The 16142-nt window shown below is 46.3% G+C and overlaps 2 protein-coding genes across 2 annotated transcripts; both read right to left on the bottom strand.

The window, feature by feature from the left end:
* Positions 1 to 1278: 1278 nt before the first annotated feature.
* On the bottom strand, positions 1279 to 3260 carry LOC131287170 (ATPase H(+)-transporting accessory protein 2). Its single transcript, XM_058316196.1, has 4 exons — positions 3134 to 3260; positions 2703 to 2926; positions 2116 to 2631; positions 1279 to 2040 (listed from the first exon to the last, which is right to left on the bottom strand). Exons 1-4 carry the CDS (start codon positions 3174 to 3176, stop codon positions 1852 to 1854), a joined length of 972 nt encoding a protein of 323 aa, XP_058172179.1. The 5' UTR covers positions 3177 to 3260; the 3' UTR covers positions 1279 to 1851.
* A 1566-nt stretch (positions 3261 to 4826) lies between these two features.
* Positions 4827 to 14344, bottom strand: LOC131289950 (protein RUFY3). The gene is made up of 9 exons (XM_058319304.1): positions 14206 to 14344; positions 12601 to 13213; positions 9071 to 9504; positions 8754 to 9004; positions 8423 to 8681; positions 8213 to 8353; positions 7128 to 7225; positions 5530 to 5746; positions 4827 to 5453 (listed from the first exon to the last, which is right to left on the bottom strand). The coding sequence occupies exons 2-9, from the start codon at positions 13205 to 13207 to the stop codon at positions 5040 to 5042; spliced, it is 2421 nt and encodes an 806-aa protein (XP_058175287.1). The 5' UTR covers positions 13208 to 13213; positions 14206 to 14344; the 3' UTR covers positions 4827 to 5039.
* Positions 14345 to 16142: the final 1798 nt, after the last annotated feature.

Genomic DNA, 16142 nt, shown 5'->3' with positions numbered 1-16142 from the left:
ACAAAACTCGTTTCCGTCAACTCGAGATGAGAAACAAGCAAATCGTACCGGGCAGTGCTCAGGTAAACGGCTTGGCGACAATACTTGTGAATTGTGCTAAGTGACTCTTCCCCGTGAAATGTGATAAGTAACTTTTGGAATAACATCATACAGGAATTGTTTCTGCTGCATTTTTTCAACAGACGTTAGATCAGAATAGAAGTTATGTGGTTACGCGATTAAGTATAGTTTAGATACAACATTTTACAAAGCGTTTCCGATCCGAAAAAGAGCGAGAAGTTTGCCCTGATAATTTTAGTAATCATTGAAACTAAATTCTATACAGTTACTTTATTTAGTGGTATTCAACATACCATAGCAAAGCTAATGATTTCGTGTTATAAAGTGAGAATGTTGAATGTGATCGGTTGTCAGTTTCGTTACGAGAATCCATGTTCCTCATTAGAATCCGAGATTAAAAGCAAGTGTTTTTTTTTTGTCAACTTGGATTATTTCATATTTGTCTGTTAGAACATTCAATTTACAGTGTTCCTGTGTACCCGATCTTTCAAGGGAAATTATCCCACGCGTTTTTGTAGCTTACCCTACGATTGGAGGCATGTTCTAAATACGGACTTAACGTGTATCTCTTGGCCAATAACTCCGAATATAGAACGCACAGGATCGTGGTCTTAACCAGCGCTTGATGGAAAATTACAAAAACGCAATCGTCAGTCAAGATCGAATCAGATTGCCTAGCATATTCGACTGTGTAAATGCATTAGACCTTGGAAGGTTGAGTAGGCCGATATGCTGTGCGCCAGTCTCAATTCCTCCACAAACCAACGGCGATGAGCTCATCGAGCACAGACGACTTTTTTCTCTACACATTGCTGAATACACACCTCTTGGCACCTGGATGGAAGAGCGGATGTTTATCTAGCAAAACGCCAGCGTTTTCGCCAATTCCACTGTTGTATTGATAAGGCAGTCGATAACGTCGGATATCACGCGCTCTTGCGACGCAAAATAAGGCACTTTCTTGCAATAAAACTTAAATAACAAAACGATACGCTAAGCAACAGTCGGGCGCTACTTTTTTGTTCCCCGTGGGAATGGCGAACGATCTGACAGCTGTTGTCAAAAACGTGTGTAAAAGTGTGCGTGTGGCGAGCCATCGCCGTTTGTACGTTCAGATGTGCCGTTAAAAATTTTGATGAATTTTATGAATAAATAAAATGTTTAACCGCAGATTACTCATTTCGTTCTTTCTTAATTCCATCCGAATCGCACGTCCAATAGATAACTTTGGAATGTTATCCTCCTTTATTTTCTACTCCTTACGAAACTCAAATAAACAACAAAGTTAAAACAAAGGGAAAATCGGTATGTGCTTTTTTTTCTCCTGCTGCTGCATTAAGTTCAATGGTTTGCTGATTTGCAGTCGATTTTCACTTGTGTGGAACCACCGGGGAATCAAATAGGGGACGACATCGTTGAAGGGTGGAGCGATGACGATGCGAAAGGGCACGCACTTAACGGTGGTATGGTCGCAACATTGCCAACGGGAAGCGTACATTGCACGACGATAACGGCGGTGTTTGGCGCAGGTCGGAAACCTCGTGATGGATATTTTACGACGAAAGAAAAGAATAGTCCTTTTTGGTGCCTTTCCCGATTATCGTATTCCAGCAGATGGGCAATCAGATCAGACGGTATGCAGTGGTAAGTTTGTTGAAATACTTCTTGCTATACATTGCGATTACGGTGCATATCCTTCTGATCGTTTGATGGTAAGTTTTACGGGCGGGAAAAATGGAATAATTTAACTATTTGCTGGAGCACCTTCACTTCACGTACGGTCTTAAGGATTTAGTTGTCCTTCTTCATCCTGGTGGAGGTCATGCGGTAGATGATGGAGTCACGACCCGGATCCATAGTACCGATCACGATCGAGATGGCGATCAGCGAGAATGCGAGCACAACGCTGAACCACAAAATGATGTTGAACATGACCGGATAGTTGCTGTTGTACTTCAGAGCCAGGTTCATTGGGTTATCCTACAAATGGAAAGCGAATTTGGCACATGGTTAGTCAAAATTGTCATGAGGAAATTAATTCTCAGTGTAGCTTACGTCTACTGTCTCCTGTTTCGGCGATGTAGCCTGACGCTTGGATCGTACAACTAGCTGTCCTTCGCTGGCCGTTACCAGTCCAATAATAACTGAACCATCGAAAGCCTTTTCGGCAGCAGTTTCCAAACTTTTGAGTGCATTGACGAACAGTTTCTTCGCCTCATCCAGGGCGGGTGCGCTGGACTCGTGGGCAGCCAGGATGGCTTCGAAAGAAACGCGCACGACGTGCACGGTCGGGATGCTGTCGGTCGACGTCACGAGCAGATCGCTCAGTCCGTTAATGAAGGCGATCTGACGCAGGAAGTCCGAATCGGCCTTGTTCGATTTGGGCTTAAGGTGCTGCGGCTTTACCTCATCATCATCCGGCTGAACCGTACCAAGTGGGGTCGTGAAGCTGTCCGACGATTCCTTCAGGTCGACCTCGAAGCTGACACTATGATGATCGGCCGACTTCTGGATCAGCTCGCTCAGCGCAACGGATCCGGTGTTTCCGATGAGATCGAAACTCTTGGCACCCTACAAGTAAACAGTAAAACGTACCCTCTTGTAGTCCAGCCAACTCCCGGATCGTCAAGCAGCCTTCTTACCTCAACCGGAAGGGAGTCCAATCCCTCCGCGACGACTACCACGGCACCATTGGCGGTGTTGAACGGATCCTTAATCACCATGCCGTCCCATTCCGAAGGGAAGCTAACCGAATAGCCAAGGGCGGCACCGAACACATCCGGAAGCGAATCCGAGTCCAGGCGACTGTTTCCACTGAACTCGACGGATTTCGGGGAAAACAGCACCGACAGTTGATCACAATTTGCTACGAATAAAGAGACATTTACAATGAATTCATCTGCTGTTTCCATACATTTCACCACCCCTTCTCTGAGCCAGAGACTGGCCAGATGTAATGTTTATATTGTCCATAACACAAACTCCCAGTTTGCCATGTTTGGTGAACTTTTCCAACACAAAAAGTCGGGTTTTCCAATAGCTTCGCACAAATTGTAACACAAGAAACACTTACCCGCAGCAAAGAGCGCAAATAACAGGGAAATCGCCCGTAACATCTTGTCGACCAGTGAAGTTATCTGTGCCGTCCACCGATTTTGCACTTGTGATCATATGACGAAAGGAATCTTTCAATTGATTTTTCGTACCACTTTCCGCAGTGTTCCTCACGTGACACATTGTGCAGGGCTGTAGAGGTGGGTAAATTCGACAAAAAATCGGAACCGCTTCCGAATGACTCCGCTAATATCGGAATGACTCCGTAAGGTAGGTGCAATACTCCGAGCTCGGAACCGTCCGGAGCCGTCCGGAACCGTCCGGGGCCGCTAGTCGGCAGTCGGAGCCGTCCGGAACCGTCCGGAACCGTCCGGAGCCGCTAGTCGGCAGCCGGAACCGACCGGAGCCGGAGCCGTCCGGAGCCGTCCGGAGCCGACCGGAGCCGTCCGGAACCGTCCGGAGCCGTCCGGAACCGTCCGAAACCGACCGGAGCCGGAGCCGTCCGGAGCCGTCCGGAGTCGTTTGGAGACGTCCGGAGCCGTCCAGAGCCGTCCGGAGCCGTCCGGAGCCGTTCGGAGCCGTCCGGAGCCGTCCGGAGCCGTTCGGAGCCGTCCGGAGCCGTTCGGAGCCATCCGGAGCCATCCGGAGCCGTCCTGAGCCGTCCTGAGCCGTTCGGAGCCGTCCGAAGCCGTTCGGTGCCGTCGGAAGACGTTCGGAGCCGTCCGAAGCCGTTCGGTGCCGGGCGGAATTGTGGGTTTTACTAAGCCGGAATCGGAGCCGATTTAAAGATGCTCGGAAGCGGTTCCGGGCGGTGGGTGCGGTTCCGAGAACCCATCACTACAGGGCTGCCATGTCATGCTCTAGAAAAGTGACAGCTTTTCCCAAATACAATTAACAGACAGGTCGGGTCAAAGCTGTTTTTTGCTCCGCCATTGTTGTGACAGTTGGTTAAAAAAGTGTTTTAAAAAAAAATCCAGCTTACTTGTGGGAGATCTCCGCCAAAATCTTCGCGAAATAGGTAGTTGGTAATTCTAGATCACAGTATCCATGGTCTTGCGGATAGAAACTGCTCTTCTGTGTGAAATCATGTGATATGGATCCTTTTGCTCGCTGTGATTTCCGAAATTAAGTGTGTTGGTCTGCCTTATACCCCGTTTTCCTCCAGAACATATTTCGAACGCCTCAACTCTTTGTTCTTTTGATGAAACATACCAAATTTGCAGTTTTACCCCACTTTCTTCGCTGTTCGTGAGAAGTAAACAAAATTTTAACCAACTGTCAAAAATTTTCCCACGGTTTTCGGCTCGTAACCAAGGTGTATAAATATAGAAGGTGACTTTATGTCGCTTTGGAAGGGGTGCCATATTTGAGAAGAGTTATGTCAAAAGCCCAATCCTTTTCCGATACCCCCCTTCAAAATCCATATGAATACCCCAGAAGTGTTATGTCAAGTCATGAAATGTCATTTTACACTGGACGACTTCACCTTCTAATTTATACACCTTGGCTCGTTACATGGTATGCTGCGACCTGTCTGTTAATTGTCTTTGGCTTTTTCCAAACGTCATTTCAAGGGCTGCCGCGATGTTTGGGAGACCGTATTCGAATCAACCGGTAATTATCGATGCACTAATAATTCTCTTTCGGCCATATGTTTGAAAACAGAAAGTAGAATATGCGGATATTTATTAAGCTTACACATACTTATGTTTATTAAAATAAATATTCTACCGAACATTTCCAGATTTATATATAAAACATTTGTCTAGTGTATCATAACTTCTGCTTCCATACACAACACCATTTTTCTCATTATAAGGCATTCCGGGTAGCTTGTTGAGTGATTGGAATCGGATTGATACCACCATTAAAAACCATTGCAAAACATACTGCACGCTTCGGCAGTTCAGAAACAACACACGCGCTCACTTCGTAGCTAGCTTTTCCCAACAGTGGTCACAAACGCGCACCGGTTTACTACCTCCTCCATTCGTCTCTGGCCGCTCGCTACTCGGCGGTAGGGTGGACACGTGCTCGGAGCAGCTGGCGCAAAATATTTTGCCACAATTCCGGCAGTGGTGTTTCCGACGGGTGATACTGAACTCCTTCTCACACCCGGTGCACTTCGAAACGCCCTTGTCCGGTGTCCACGCACCACCGCCAGGATCGTTGTCTTTCGTACCGTCGGGAGAATGATGGTTAACGTTCGCCTTTTCCTTCAGCTCGGAAATTTGAAGCTTACTAACGCTCAATTGAACACCAAGCTCTTCCAGCGTGCGTTGATCTTCCGCCCATTGGCTGCGTAGTTTCTCCAGCTCGACGTTTGCTTTTCCAAGTTGCTATTGAGGGCGAAACATAAACGGATCCCATTATATCTGTAACGTTACATTTAGGACGCACATTTCGCTCCATTACCTTTGAATCATCGGTTAGCTGCTTCACCTGCAACTGTAGCTCGCTGATGATCTCCTTGTGTTGCATTTCCTTGTCCTGCATTGCCGTGCGCCACTCGCGTTCGATGCGTAAATCGGCCTCGGCCCTGGCCGCCCTCTGCTCGCTGGCGACCACTTGCAGGGACAAGGCTTGCGACGAGTCTTGCAGCGCATTCAGGCTGGCGGTTTCTGAGCTATATCTAAATTAAATGAGGAAACGGGAGTGCTTTAATATCGACGCAAATTTATTATGAATAATCAAAAGGACTGAAATTGAAAGGGAGAAATCGTCTTCAATGAAGCTACTTTGTACCAGTTTGAATTGAGATCTTGACGTGTGAGTACTTCGTATCAGTTCCTCCTACTCGTATTATTTGAACGGCGATACTGCTAGTTTTAAGAATAACGATTATAATATTTCGTACACAGAATTATTTCCTTTACTATTATTAGAAGATAAGATTCTTCTTCCATTGCCATCGTATGTTTAATTAATTATCGCATATTTAAAACCTCCAACGCAGTATGGAATAGAAACTAAAGTTTATTCTAACTAGCTCTCAAATTTCTCTCTCTTTTATATGCAGGAAAGACCTTTTCTAGTCACCGCATTTATTGTATAAAATTTTATGAAAATTTCCAAATTATTGTTGCTTTATGATGATTCAAAAATCATTTGTAGATGAACATCATTTTATTTGCGTATCATTCTGTAATGTGGTATTGTCGTACTTACGTAAAACCAGTTCACAATATAGATATTGGAGTTTGAACATTATGAAAATTATAAAAGTAATCAAATTGGTGACTTTTAATCAACAATAAAGCAACATATCAGTGTATGGTAAATTTAATTAATTCAGTTAAATGTTAAATCATACGTATTAAAGTGCAGTTCAATCGTACTCTGATTGATATTTAAGATATCTGCATATTAGCAAACGAAATATAATAAAAGCAGATGCAATACAGTCGGTATAAGTATTGTTAAATATATCACTGATAAAACACATTAAAAGTTGAAATGTTTTCATTTTTTTATTGATTTGCTCATCTCAAGTCTATAATTTTATTTTTCCATACAGTCCCAACAATAAGGGGAAACATTTTTTTTATGTAATCATATAGTAAATGGCAATAAAAGCGCGCTGTAACCGTTCTGCCAGCGGTCGAATGTCAAGTAAATGTAAAAATATTTTGCACCGTTTTATTAGTACTACCGATTTGGTTTTCGTAGCTTCGTTTACATCGTTTTACCTGTTTGACATCACCTTTGCAATACAGTAGAACCGAACAATGCGAGAATCTAATACGGCTAATGTATCATAGTGCTATGGCGCTAAAGAGAATATGCTAGGAGATCATTTATCGCACGATCGAAGACGCTTGCCGATGTTCCGTCAGGGCATCGTAGTGTTATCTGGCTGTATATACTTTCTCGCTACACGGTCAAGAACTCAATTCAACGGATCGAAACAAAGTACACTTTTTACATAAATTTCTAAACAAGGTAATAAGGAGCAGGGGAGAAGGTGGGCTCGTGGGGGAATGATGCACGAAAGCAAAATGCATATGGCATACTTTTTTTCCAGCTGCGATATCGCACTCGCCATCGATTCACGCTGCGTCTCCATCCGTGACATTAGCTCAGTTTTGTGCTTCAACGACGCCTCGCACTCCTACAATTACAATTAGTGTGTATAAATAGTTGATTAATGAGGTTCCCTCATGTAACGTATGCAGCTTAATTCCCTGCGCGCGAAGGAGAAATAACGTCCCGTGAAATTAAGAACAAAACAAGGAACCCGCCTTATAGAGATGAGATACACTGTGAAGCTTTGCAAGATGGAACCTAAAATGCGAACGAAATAGTTTCGTCGGGGCCAAGAAACCGTCCCGCTTTGTGGGGAATGCTTGCAGATCACCCTCGTGAAGCGATAGCATCCCTGGTGCGTTCTGCGCTCAGTCAGTGAAGCGATGGTGCATCTTTTATTATTTGGTCTGCAGTTTGTCTTCGCTCGATGCGTCTGAGGCCGGAGCAGTCTCGCTTGTGGGATCTGCCAGGGCAACCTGAGGGGGTGACGATAATCGTTTCTGCAGCTGTTGCTGCTTAGCCGCGTCGTCCTGCGAAGATGCTGGGGCAAGCGCAACGGATCCTGCTCCTGAGCTACCGGCAACGCTCGGTGTCGTTCCAGCGGCCGAGGTGTTGGTTGCGGGCGTAGCCGTCGCCGCCGCCGACGCTGCCGTCGTTGCACCAACCGAGGGTGACTTTCTCAGCTTGTTCGCATTAAACGGTGGTATGGTGCCAATTTTGAGGTGCGGTTTTTTGTTCGGGGGACCGATCATAGTGGAACCGGCGCTACCCATCGGCGACGACACGCCGGAACTTCCGCCCATCGAGCTGATTGTGCTGATTTGCGAGTCCGTCATCGCTTCGGCCGCTCCTTTGCGCTCCAGATTGGACAGAATTCTGCCGATCTGCGACGCCTTGATCTGTAATCGGGTGACCATCTCACCCTTCTGGGTTAGTTCCACCTCACATTCCTACGCGAAGATAGACGTGTTAAGGATGAGATAGGACTTACCGTTCCTTAGATCCCAAATCAACTCAATCCCCATGGAATATCCCGCGTTACCCCTGGTTCCCCACTTCCCCGTTATATTACCTGCAGCTTACGGTACATGTCGAGGTTTATCGACTTGATGTCCTCCAGCTGGCGGCGCAGCGATACAATCGTGTCCTGCTTTTCGTGTATGTCTTTCTCCAGCAACTTCATGGCCATTTCTGTTTCTGCTTTTAGCGATACCTACACACAAGAAAACCCGTTTGAATCACGTGATCAATCGACGCGAGGTGACATTCTAAAGACACTAACTTGTAGATCCAACTCCTTCTCAATCTCCTGCCGCTTCTTGCGCTCTTCGGCGAGCGTTTCCGCCATCTCCGGATCGAACCGATCCAGCACGTTCGTTTTGTCCTCGATCGGGTGTCCGTGTTGGGATGCCCGCCGGAGCGCGGCATTTTCTGCCTGCAGCGCCATCAGACTATTCCGAGCGATTGCCAGATCTTCCTTCATCAGTGCGTTGGTTGTTGTGAGGGATTCCACCTTGGCCTGCAGGTTGCCGACGGTGGCGCTGGAGTAATATAAATCGGAACCATCCCATTAGCTTCTCGTATTTTGGGGATCTTTTTAGTGTCCTGCATACTTCAGATGTCGGTTCAACTCCTCGATGTAGTTCTTCTGGTCAAGCACGGCCGTCATGGCGCCGGTGGCACTGGCATCCACTCCACCCGCAATACCACCGTTGTTCTCCTCGTCCGGACTGTTGCGTGAGCTCGAGCGAAGGTACAGCGAAAAATCGATCACACCCTGCTGTGAGTCAAGATCCTCTTCCTTCACACACAGATTGCAGTCGATAACGTTCAGCCCCACCAGAATGCCTACGATGATGATGATCTAAAGGGAAAGTTGTAGTCGATCAGATCGGAACTCTCGGCAAGGCGGACAGGCAGACTCCCATACCTCATCACTGAGCATGAGCGCGTGCGGTTCGTAGTACTCCACCAGCGAGTCATCCCGGTGCTCGACCAACACCTGAAGGTAGTCGGCGAGCTTCTTCTGCATCAGAGCGAGTCGCAGCCATGCTCGGGCGCGGCCCATATGCGTCCGAACGGTCGGTAGGTCGCGCACCGAGGATGTGATATCGAACGCCTCCACGCAGTACCGCTCGACGCTCTGTAGAATGTCCCACAGTTCCTTCTTCGGGCCAAGGAGACCCTTCTTCGGCTTCAAACCATGTCGTAGGACGTGCTCGAGCACGATGAAGAAATGCTGCAGTGGCAGATGGTCCGAATCGAGCATCCGCCCAAACCGGAGCGACTGCTCCAGCAGCTCCTTCACAACGAGTTTGCAGATCTTCACCAGATTGCTCCGTTCGATCGACGCTGGATCGCGGGCTGCCGGTCGGAAGAGAAGAAGGAGCACAGAACGACACTATGAGATTGCCATTCTATCGACAAGCGACGAACATCGTAGTAGCCTCGTGAGGCGAAGTTCAAGTATACAGCTCTATTTGACATCGCACCAAGGGGGCTATTTCTGCAGTTGGTCCTAGTAGCCAAATTGAGCAGTATGTTTTCGAAATCAAGGGATGCTACGGTTGGAAAACGGAGTGAAATGGTACTCAACAGAACACCGCGACAAAAAAATGTTTCAAAACTATGGTGAAGTCGAAGTCGTGGAATAAGTCGCTCGTTTCATCGTTAGCAGCGATTGGCAGCTTCACTACCAATGGAAACCCTTTCCCCAATGTGTCTTGTTTTCGAATAATCGTGCTTCTACTAATAATCGTAAATGTGATAAATGCGGTGAGAGGAAATAGTGAGTCCGGATATCATACTTCTAGCAGTGAGGAATCTCAATCAGTTGCGGATCGGTTTGAACATTTTCCCGAACTTTTGCAAAGGACCTGTTTCACTGCGGACGATCTAACCGTAATAGAAGCCCAGCGTAACTTCCAGGTAAAGTATGCACGAAAAGTGTCACCATTCTACAATAAATTGCCTATCGTTTTAATTTTAACAGCGCGTATTACCAGAAAGAAAACTACGTTTCGAGCCAGTGAATGATGCTGCCGTCGAGAAACAGCTTTCCTTCTTCGACACTCTTGAAAAAGATACAGTGCAAGCGATCAAGGAAGAAACTCATTCCAAGGATCTGATCTATCTGGCCCTATCCAACACCGTTGGGCGATACCTTTACGCTTATTTTGTCCCGATCGTCAAGTATTCCTACTATGGTGGGTTCACAAGTTACTCGTCGGCAAACGAAGTAATCCGGGTGTTAAGGAAGTATCAACGGGTGCTTGGAACTCAAGGAGAACGAGGTGTTACCAACTGGAAGTTGGAAGAGCTCGATACGAAAACGTTTTACGAAAGAATTGAAAGGATTTCAAGTGATGATCTTCATAATGCAACGCACAACTGTCACGATACACAGGGACATCATTTGATACCCTCAATCGAGATGGATTTCGATACTAAAGATTTGCTCCTGATTTCTTTGCCTCGCCAACATAATGGTGCCCTCGCGTACAATCCTCGATCGAAAAATGCAAGTCGTGTCGTTCTCCGACATCACATTGATACCACAAAATGTCTCCAAAGTGAACAGGAACACCTGAAAACCTTCAATAAAGCTATTTCCGGATGGCTGTCGGACCACTTGGGGTATATTTTGGCGAATGAAACCACCCTGCTGTACCCAGCATTCGAGGGGGTTTTGCGGATTCTTAAAACCGTTGAAAACGGTGAAAATCTTCTACAGAAATCAACCTCAGACAAGAGCGAGAAAGAGAATGATTATGCTGATTTTAGTTTCCTTGAAGAGAATTCAGACGATGGCTTCGACAGAACTCAAAGAATGTCTGCGCTGCAGAAAGTATCCATTTGGGTTGGTTGCAGTCTGGCCGTGTTTTTGGCGGTATATGTCGTGTTCAAGATGAGACAAAATAGGAAAATAATATCAAACAACCGGTTCACCCATCGAAGAGAAAAGGTAGCCACAGATCGAGGCAGACGATCTGGTAAAAGACTACCTCGAAATGTCAGCGAGGAGGAGGAGGATACTTTGTTCGATCGACAGGAAATGGACAGAAGAGTGGAAGATGGTAAGTTTGCATAGGATAAAATGCTATTAGTTTTGGAGTTGCTTGTACATTGCATTTACAAAATATTTTTCAACCAGAATCAAGGAGATCCAGAAGTAAACGAAAGTCTTCCGTCGCTCGACTGCTACATCACATGCAACCAAAGCGATGGAGATCACGATCAAGAGACTATCAGCCTGCGCCAGTCGATGGATCGGATGAGGAAATGGTAATACCAGCAGCAAGATCCGGTCGAAAATCGCAAAGGGTCAACAATGAACCCCAACCGGGACCATCGAGAATTAACAATCAGAAGCTCCCAGAACGGTCGTGCAGCTGCATATCTTGCCTGGAACCATCCACAGAGGTTCTTGCCGCTCCAGCAAAAATTAGTTACGCGTTGAGCAAAGAGAACACAAGGACCTCCCATAGGAGGGAGTCCAAGGATGTTTATTCCTGTTAAGCGAACAGCAAGCATCAAGCATTTTAAGGAAAGATTCATCGCAACAATGAGGCGCAAGAAAGTCGCACAGTAGAATTGCTTTAAAGCATAACCCAACCACAAAATGCGATGGTAAAGCTGAGGCCTAACGTAAATGATAAGATTAAATAAAAATACCAAAAAGTAAAATGAATTTTACAATTTGCACTGGTGAAAGAGCAAGCACATTCTTGTGGAGGTCCTCGTAAAGAAAACGGTTCCAGCTTTGAAAAATCTTCTCTAAAGGTGCTACCGTTTCTTCGCAAGGACTCTTTGAACAATTTTGAGCGACAATAAGCACAGATCTGGGTGCAACTGATGCATTGCAAAGCGGAAACACAAAATGATAAAATCACACCAGGCGTAGAATGTTATTATGATCCCAATATTCACTTCCCAATGTGTACCAAATGCGACAAGGCTGTGGATGCCCGTCGCTGCATGTATCCGCTTCTGCGATCAGCGCATATCCGTGGCCAATGGCGAACGTGCCTATCACAACACTGCAAATCATAATCAACCAACAACGAGTACGAGTGTGTGGATTTTTCCAATACAAAGTGTGTCCTCAAATTGAGAGGAGATAAACATTTCTTAACGAAACATTGATCACATTGTATTGGAATGAGGAAGGTGGGCTTCAACTATCCTTAGACTGTAGCTGGTCACAACGCAATGCAAACAAGATTTATTATTTTAATGGTCAAATGGTTGTTACATTGTTTGAACGAGATCTGATTGTATTGCGTAGAGTATAACCATTCGTCTAAGCATAGTTCAGTAGGACGGGGAGGAAACAAAAACCAACAAAAGAAAATTATGAAGATAAAAAGAGGGATACATGCAAAAGGATGTAGGGATAGAAAGGTCACGTGGTCTAATGAGGTTTGAGTGTATACGATATTTAAAAAAAAAGGCACCTACAGTAGTAGTTAACCCAATCGCGCTCGATAATCTTCTCTTCGCATTTTACGTTCTCAATTATACCGAAATTATTGAGTGCGCTGCAATCACCGGCTGCTCCACCGCCGCCGACGCCGCCCATCGCATCGGCACCACCACCGGCGCCGCCGCCGCCTCCACCACCGTTCTGGGCGTCTTTGATATCGAGATCTTGCAGCTCCTTGAGGCAGAGCCACTCGCCGTCGACGGTGACGCGGAAGTTGCACAGGTAGATCGTGTCCTGGGCGGCGGTATCGCTGACGCCGCCGCGCAGCTGCGCCACCTGCCTCTGGAGGGCCCCGTCGCCCCCGGCGGGTATGGCCCGGGGCAGCGTGATCAGGGTGGTGCCGTGGTGTCCGTGCCCGAGCCCATCGCCGTTGCCGTTCTTACCGTTGATGCCTGCCGCACTTCCGGCCGGTCCGGTCGGTCCGAGCGTGCCGCTGGTGGCGTTGGTGCTGCCACCGCCGGTGCCGCCGTTTCCGCTGCTGCCGGCATTGGCGCTGGTGGTGGTGGTGGTGCTGGTGGAGGTGCCCCCGGTCACCGTCGTTTGATGGTGGTTGTTCGGCTGAGCGATGCCCAACGCACGCATCTTCCACTAGATAGGAAAAACCACCAGGAGGGTGGAAAATTGGCATCAGTTGGAAAGAGGCCGACAAAAAAAAGCACGGAAAGCCAGCTGCAACATCCTACCCGGAGGGAGTGTGTTCGTTGGGAGGAACAAAGTGCCAAGAAGGTTTGGCAAACTTGCAAGATTAAAAAGCTATTTTATTTTTTTAATATAAGATAGCTATAAAATTCCTAAATTGATTCTTTATTTTGCAGATGTATTACAAACAAGTCATCCGTAGCAAGACAAAATTAATATTTGATGGCCTAATTAAAACAATTCTTCGGCCTTTAGAGTATACCATATTGGAAATTATTTGGATTCGGGAAACTCAAGTACCATCTATAAAAAAAGTAAACATATAGCCATGCTTATTATTGTAGCTATCTCCCAAAATATGTCCTTAAATTTGCTTGACAACATTCCGCTTTTAGAAAATTGCGGATTTCTTGCTCTTGACCTTGTTAGTTTTCCAGGTGGTATTGATGCGAAAAAAGAATAAATTATGTTCCCATACCACCATATCGTGACCGTGGTGCTTTTACTATGTTTGCCCCCAGTTTGTCGCTAATGAATATTTCATTGCAAGAAAATAACAAACAAAGGATTTCATCGGTGGACATCGGAGTTGGCACGACTTGCAAACGAAAGGCGTCGTGAGGAAAAACAAAAGGAAAACCGTTTTTTTGCACAAAGCCGGGAAATGCGATGGGCGTGCTGGGGCACCACGGTTTGGAGCTGGCCGATCGATATGATCGACGTGCAAATCGTATCTTTCCCTGTTGACTCGAGCCATCCGTTTTGGACGGATATCACCGATGATCGATTGGGATGGAACGGAAATGGTTTGGCACAGTTTTGTTTTTCCCTTCTCAACGAAACACACGGACACACATAGACACACACTTCCGGGTCAAGGAGTCCAGCAGCGAGGGGCTTTCCTTCGTCTCGTTTGTGCCGGAAAAGGGCCGTCTACTTACGGGACGATTGTCGGTGCCTACGGGGTGACTCAGCAGCAACGTTTCCGTGTTTGGTGTGTTTGACGGTGGGTCTTACCCCAACCCAGCAGAATGGCAAATAAGAGAAACGACCGCACACTGTTTCGTGCGTTTTTTTAGGCTTCGCGAAATTTGTTCACATCAGCTCGATAAGTTTACTCCGTGGACAATCGTTTGGTGGAGAAGGCGTTTAAGCCTTTCGGACTTTCCCTTCGATAAGCTGGAGCTGGTTTACTACACGTTCGACTTTAAAGGAAAACGCAACGAAAACTGACTGTCGATACGGTCGGGTCGCCGCCGCGTTGGTCGAGTTATCGATTTTTCACACAAATCAGCCGCCCGAAAACGGAACCCACACAACACACGGCCGGACGAACGTCAATAGTGCCACAGGGAACGAACGGAATCCTGTGGAACCACCAAGTGGCTTGACATTTGCGTCGGCCAAACGTCGGGCGGCCTGAGACGGATGGTGTTTGTGTACACCAACGACGACCGTACCCGAGAAGGGTTCGCGAGCAAAGGGCGTGACATGCGCACTGGGAAACTTTCCCTGTGCGAACCGCGTCGGAGCACAGGACAGGATGACAGGTTTGTGTCGTCTTACGGGGTTTTGCACTTTCCTTTGCAGTTAACTGCGTCTTGGCCGGCAAACAACACTGCACGCAACCATCCAAGCAGGCAGAGGTTGTATTTTGCGCACCATCTGTTTACGAAGGTGCCGATGAGATCATAAAGTTCTACCCTGAGCGGGGTAAAGAAAATTCACTTAGCAGGGAAAGAAAAACGAAAAATTAGCACATGCCCCAGAAAGTACAAACACGATGAACAATAATATTGCTTTCAAAGGAAGGCACAAGCAAAGGCGTCTAGAAGTACGTCTCGTACTCTGCGAACAACCTGTTACGTTCTTCAACACGCCGGAACCAGAGTGGACTGCCCAATATAAAGGAAATTTCGTACAGATACATCAATGGTTAAAGATAAATAGCTAGTGGTAAAAGAAAAAGACTAACTCGAAAATGTTATCAGAGAAAGCTTTAAGATAGCTTGATCGATGAACCCTCGTTACATACTTGCTTTGGTAAACCAATGTAACTTCAAATCGAATGTCTTCAGCAAAACATGCAAAAGTCCTCTCTTTACAATTTATAATACTCTCAAATGATGAACACGCACAGCAGAAATACCGCTTATTGTTGTAGAAGCTAAGATGTATTATTTTCTTTAACTATTTACCAAGTTAGTTCAACTTGCACTGTTGAGTTTAATAAATTGATATTGTGTATAGTATAAATTGATCTACTTTATATTTTATATTATTCTATATGGAACAAACATTCGTCAGCAGGAAATGACAAGAACCGTCCCTTGGAGTCTAATGTACTTTTATTTTTTAGAAAGTAAAATTTCAATGATAATCATTATTCAATAACAGTCAAATTCTTTCAATTAGGTTCTCGGAACTCGGAATATAGCACTTTAGAAATTGTTAGTAGCAAACCGAAGACTCTGTGTTGTTTCTGTTGGGTGGGAAAATACAGAATACCAGCCGTTAACTCACTACAAAACAAACCATTGCATAATATTGTCACTTCAACGGCTGTCCCTCCGACGCGAGGATTTATTTTATTGCACACATGCTATCGTTGGCCGATGCACCCGACGCAAACAAAACCGTACACCTGTGAACGAATCCCTCCATGCGACTCAGCGTAAAGAGATCTTCCAACGTGGACCGTGGAAGGAACACGACGCGCACGACGGCCATTGGTCAGTGTACGGGGCGCACACGTCGACTTCGGAGCGTCGTTCGTTATCATCGATAAGAAAGAAGTATATCATGGCGCACCGGTGGTGGGCGATAAGAGGGCCAACCCCGAGGGTGTCAGATCGAGAACGTACAGCCCTGGGGGTAG

Source organism: Anopheles ziemanni, chromosome 3 (assembly GCF_943734765.1).
Source record: "Anopheles ziemanni chromosome 3, idAnoZiCoDA_A2_x.2, whole genome shotgun sequence".
NCBI classification, from domain to species: domain Eukaryota; kingdom Metazoa; phylum Arthropoda; class Insecta; order Diptera; family Culicidae; genus Anopheles; species Anopheles ziemanni.
The sequence above is the reverse complement of the archived record's forward strand: the minus strand, read 5'-3'. Positions and strand labels throughout refer to the sequence as shown.